The 6,000-nt window shown below is 38.3% G+C and overlaps 1 protein-coding gene across 1 annotated transcript in view; it reads left to right on the forward strand.

The window, feature by feature from the left end:
* The window catches only part of TNFRSF21 (TNF receptor superfamily member 21), a 146,660-nt gene extending 141,069 nt beyond the window's left edge, over positions 1-5,591 (forward strand). The window contains exons 6-7 of the mRNA XM_042780328.1: positions 3,699-3,927; positions 5,362-5,591. Of these exons, the coding sequence (XP_042636262.1) occupies positions 3,699-3,927; positions 5,362-5,591 (459 nt within the window). The remainder of the gene's footprint in view (positions 1-3,698; positions 3,928-5,361) is intronic.
* Positions 5,592-6,000: the final 409 nt, after the last annotated feature.

Below are 6,000 nucleotides of genomic sequence, written 5' to 3' on the forward strand. Positions count from 1 at the left end.
TGATGGTTCCTTGTAGTCAATGGTGGTAGCAATCACAAAGAAAATAGTTAGGTCAGCAACTAAGCTATAGGTGGGATCCAGAGATTGAATAAGGTGAACATTCATCTCCCTTCCCTTGTATATCTGTATATTTGGAATAATAAATGCAGTATCTGTACTTGCATGGAAACTAATCAGAAGGCCATTAGGACTCATTTGGCCAAATAAACTGACCACTCTCTGCAACTCATACAGTAGAACCTTCCTGTACTGTACTATGTTTGGCTGCTTGGGGGGCTCTTGTCTCATAGCCCCTGCCCTGCCCCCCTTCTTTTGTTCTATCTTACTGTCTCTGTCTCATTTCCTAAGTAAGTCTTCCACATTAGTATGACTACCTCATCACTATAAAGCAAAAAGAACTGTACTTTTTAAAGTTTTTCCAAAAAGGTTCCAAATATCTGGTTGGCACATTGTCTTGTTGGGCCAAGTTTTTCCAAAGGCCTTTCTTTTAAGTCTTAATATCTTCCTCACTGCAATAAGTTGGCAGAGGATATAACAATTCTGTGTCCACGGACACTAAACAAAAGTATAGCGAGGAGTCAGCAATGTAGAAGATGTTCCAACTATCCTGTTTCTTGGTTACCAGTATAAACAAGAGCTGCTACAGCCACATTTTCACTTTAGCAGAGGGAAAATATTCTTATCAGTGGGGACTCTTAAAAATAACATTTATCGTTTTCTAGTTATAAAAGTTCATATGTCCTTGTAGACAGTTTGGAAAGCTCAAAGAGGCATAAGGGATGAAGTAAGTTATTCGTGATCTATTTTGTGAATATTTTGATAACTTTATCCTTAAAGCTTTGTTCAGAAGATAAGACCCTCTTCTATGGGAATAGGGCTTTCTTGGAGTATTTGTCTTCTAGGAACTAACTGTTATGATAGGTGTTCTTCATTTACTTTAAACTCCGAATACTGAACCATAAATTTTCAGAATTAATAAAATAAAATTCCACATTTCCCAATGATTCAATTTTCTGATTAGAGATATTATAGGTGACACAATGCTAATAGACTTGCAATGTTATAAACCTGCTTTAATGGACATTGTAAATATTAAGGTAAAAGAAGAGTAAACCGAAAAAAGACACAGCTAGATAAATCTGAAATGCAACCAGGTACTATTACATAAAGTGAGGTATACCTGTACTAAAGCTGAGTAGATTTTTTAGAAAGGATCATTGTCAGATAGGATCTGGTTTTAGTTGTGGTTGGTAGTTTCATTGTGGGGATGCTAAAACCATTCCTAAGGGCATGTTCATATTCACCTGACTCATTACAGGTAATTACAGATGATCCGTTGAACATTCTCTCTTTCCAAATTACGTTGGAATGTATATGCTTAATTCCCACTGATAGAAGCCTTTGGCAATAGTGGAATAAATTAAAATACTTAAAATTTTGAACTAATAGAGCTCAGGAAATAAAGTGGGTGGACTTCTTGTGGTCTGTTGGCATGTGATTTGTGGGTGGGAATTTCTTTTTTAAGCAAGAACAGTGCACTATATTGACTGACCATGTCTTCCAATGTAATGTCCCTGAGAAAAAGCGTGTAGACAAGTGCTCTTTGTCTAATTGAGTGAATAAGAAATGTGTATTGACATGAATGGCCATGTACGTTTTCAAGGAGGAGTGGCACATGCCTATTGAATTAAAAATTTTAAAGCGTATAAATAAAATTTGTCCATGGATCAGGAATGCATGTTTTGCAAGCCTTAAATTTATACTGAAAGCAGAAGCAAAATGCTGTTGGGAAAGTAGTGATCAGTGGTCTTCAAATTTATTATCAGTTGCAAGAATTTTTCAGGCCTTAAAAGTTGTAAAGAGACAGTTGTGTTTGGTTTGTGCTTAGCTAACCGTCTAGGGTAACACTTTGAAATGTTAGTTTATGTCTTCCTGGTTGAAGAACTTGAAAGCATTTCACTGTAAATGTACAAGTAAGTGTTAAGTTTCTAAAGAACAATAACTTAACAGCTCAGGGGAGGGTGCACATCACTCCCTGAATCGTGCCCTGTATCATCTGGCCACCTGGCCCCCATATTTTTGTGCACACTGGAAGAACAAATAAGGTAAAGTCAATGGACTAGGAGATACCACAAGTGCCTGCCAGAGCTCTAAAATATAGTCTCAGATGAAAGAGCAAAAGAGATGTCAAGCCAACTTGAGCACTGGATTTCCTCCAACAGTGTGTACCTTCTGTGGGCCTCAACTGTCTCACTTATAAAATGGATGTGATATCATCTACCACTTCTCTCCTTCTCTACTGTACACCCATGGTACAAGCTAGGATCATACCACACTAGGCTGCTATAAAAGCCAGTTGGAATTGGTTGATTCTGATTCATGACAATCCCATGTGTGTCCCAGTGTTCCATAGTGTTTTCAATGGCTGATTTTTAGAAGTGCATAGCTAGCCCTTTCTTGCAAGGCATTTCTAGGTGGATTTGAATCTACAACTTTTTGGTTACCTCTTGTCCCAAGCACCCCTTGGTTACTATATAAAAAAAAAAACACAAACTGTTAAATTCCAGTGGATTCTGACCCATGATGACCTCCCATGTGTTACAAAGTAAAACTGCTCCATAGAGTTCTCTAGGCTGTAATCTTTGTGGATACATGTCACCAGACCTTTCTTCCACGTTGCTGCTTTACTTTAGTTAGTAGTTAGTCTTTAGGTTAATATTGCAACCTAGGAAACCTCACCTACTATAGGAGCATTATAACTTGTTTTCCTACTTTGAATCTTGCCTCCTTAACATTCATACTGTACACCCCAGCCAAAGTGATACCAAAGCTATCTTCACCTGAAACCGTCTTAGTTTGTTTGCTTACTTGTTCATTATCTCTCTGAGCTTCAGGGCTCCATTATATTCTCAGGGCCGAGACACTGGCTTCAGCGGGGTGGTCCTCACCCTCCCTTCCCAGCCACTTTTGCCTCCAGTGTTCTTTTTTCTTTATTTTAAGCACTTTTATTTAATTGCTGAGCTAGTTAGAAAAGAGTATCAGGAAACCTGGTTTACCCACTGCCATTGAGTAGATGCTGACTCATAGGGAACCTGTAAGACAGAGTAGAACTCCCCCCAGGGTTTCCAAGGCTGTAAATCTTTACAGAAGCAGACTGCCACATCTTCTTTCTCTCAAAGTTTGGTTCAAACCACGGACCTTTGGATCAGCAACTTGAACTATCATGCCACCAGAACTCCACTTACTGATTGAGAACCCTTAAATGTCTCTTTGCTTCTCAGGCCTAGATTTCCTTATCTGTAAAGAGAAGAATATAGGAGATTAAGTAAAGTCTCTTCCAGCTTTATAAAATATTTTAAGTTGGGAATCTTCCTTACACCTTGTCCAGGCCCACTTCTTTGAGGTAACCAGTGCTGACAACTTGATGTATACGCTTCCTAACTATTTTTTTAATTCTCAAACGTAGCCTTATATATATATTTGAAGAATTTAATAATATGGGCATGTGTATATATTTATCTAGCAATAACGTAAGTTAGGGAACATTGAAATACGAGAATATATATATAAACGGAACAAAAAGTAGTGTGCAAGGAGTTTTTATTTCATTGTGGGTTTACATATATATATAATTCTCAAAGTATATAATAAGAAATAATTTTTAAGAAGTTTTTTGTTGTTGTTGTTCTCTCCCATAGCTGGAAACTGACAAATTGGCCCTCCCGACCAGCCCCAGCCCACTCAGCCCGAGCCCCATCCCCAGCCCCAACACGAAACTTGAGAATTCCACCCTCCTGACGGTGGAGCCTTCCCCCCTGGATAAGAACAAGGGCTTCTTCGTGGATGAATCCGAGCCCCTCCTTCGCTGTGACTCCACATCCAGCGGTTCCTCCGCGCTGAGCAGGACCGGCTCCTTTATTACCAAAGGTACCGACAGACACCCACAGGAAGGGTTGACAACTTGCAATTTTTCTGCTTCTCACAAAAGAGGCTCTGGCCATTTCTTCCTGTCCTTTCCACTCTCCTGTTGTAGTTGAGCCCTTTAAATGACCTGCCCGACCTCCAAGCTGAGGCTGACCTGAGAGAAACCACGTCATTAGTCAGTGAGGACATGCCTAGAAACGCCTGGCGGAGAGTTAGCGTCATCGAGGAGTATGGGTCACCCTTTATCCTCACGATGCTATCGAATGTGTTTCAGGGAAAGGCTAATAAAATGTAGTCCGGCAGGTTATTTGAAAATAATTAACTAGACTTGCTGAATCCAAAGATTTAAAGTATGTTGGGTCTGAAGTACAGGTTTTTTGGTGTATGTGTTTTTTTATTATGTTTTGTTATTTTAATATTGTGATTTAGGTGAAAGTTTACACAGCAGTTTAGGTTCCCGATCAACATTGTAGGGTAAGTTTTAGTGACTTAAATTGCTCCTAAAATTTGCTCTTTTGAGCTACATCGCAAATGACAATACTTTAACCAATACGGATTGGTACAGTTAGTGAATAACTTGGCACGTTCAGTTTTTAATAGCACAGTGGGAAACTAGCATACCATACAGATGAAAGATTTTTGTTTGAAATTTCTAGTTTGAGTATTTCCAGTTATGTTCCAGTGAAAGGGTTATTTTAGGTTCTTACATTTCATAAAATATTTTATATTTTACATGTTTATATTTGATATACTTTGCATATTTGTTTATTTTGTATTTGTATAAATATTTATATTCTAGTTTACTTTTGTTACTTATTTTGTTACATTTTAAAGAAACCTTCATAATACTAATAACAATAAACATTTTAATTCCTCACCCCAATGTAAGGTGTGAGCCATACACCGATTTTTTTCTTATTTATGCTTTCATTCATGCTCAGCAGTTTAGTTTTAAACATTGCAGTGTAAGCAGAAAATTAGATAAGCAGGCTACTTGGAATTTTTGAACATTTGGAAAGGGAGGGACTGATGTGTATCTTTGTTTAGTAAATTAATTATACAGATAGACAAAGAAGTAAAAAAACTTATTTTTGTTTTTTCAAGTTTTTTTTAGGTATTTCAGAATTTTCCCTGTGAGTTTTGAGAATTTACAAGAAAGTATTTAAATGTAGATGAATATCATATTAATGCCACCTCAACAATCCATTCAGGCAGATCCTTGTCTCATCTCTACTAGACAAATCTTGTTATCTTACGTGTGCATTGCAGACAGAAAACTCTTGGATTGTTGAAAGCAAACCAGAGGTTACCTTGCTCTTTTTGGAAAGGGGGCAGATGAGGGAATAGGCTGGGGAGAGAGTAGATGTTACTCTCCCCACCCCACCCCCAGTACAGCCCCTTAGAGCTATCCTCACCCCTTCCCTCTCTCCCCTGCAGAAAAGAAGGACACAGTGTTGCGGCAGGTACGCCTGGACCCCTGCGACTTGCAGCCTATCTTTGATGACATGCTCCACATCCTGAATCCTGAGGAGTTGCGCGTGATTGAAGAGATTCCTCAGGCTGAGGACAAACTGGACCGCTTATTTGAGATTATTGGAGTCAAAAGCCAGGAAGCCAGCCAGACCCTCCTGGACTCTGTTTATAGCCATCTTCCTGACCTATTATAGAATACTAGGGATACTGCACTCTGGAATACTGCTCAATTTAGTGGCAGGGTGGTTTTATTATTTTGATTTTTTGTTTTGTTTTCTGGTGTGTGTGTGTGTTTAACAATATATGGCCAGTGTTTGGGTTCTCTCTCTTTTTTTTTTTTTAACCCTTCTGGGAAGTTAGTTTATAAGCCTTTTTCAGAGTGTAACTGTTGCAAAAATGCCCACCACTAAACTTTTTTTTTAAGTTTCATAATATTTCTATGTTTTGCCTTTATGTATTTTCAGAATTGTTGTGTGCACTTTAAATTCACTGAACTTAACCGAATGCAGTGTGATTTTTTTTTTTTTTTTCCTTTTCCTGCTCACTGGTTTGTGAAGCTCTTAAAAGTGTAACGGCATCATTTGAATTCTATAAGCAATCTTC

The sequence above is a fragment of the Orycteropus afer genome, unplaced genomic scaffold (assembly GCF_000298275.1).
Source record: "Orycteropus afer afer isolate SDZICR_OR568_19922 unplaced genomic scaffold, OryAfe1.0 scaffold00034, whole genome shotgun sequence".
Lineage (NCBI taxonomy): Eukaryota > Metazoa > Chordata > Mammalia > Tubulidentata > Orycteropodidae > Orycteropus > Orycteropus afer.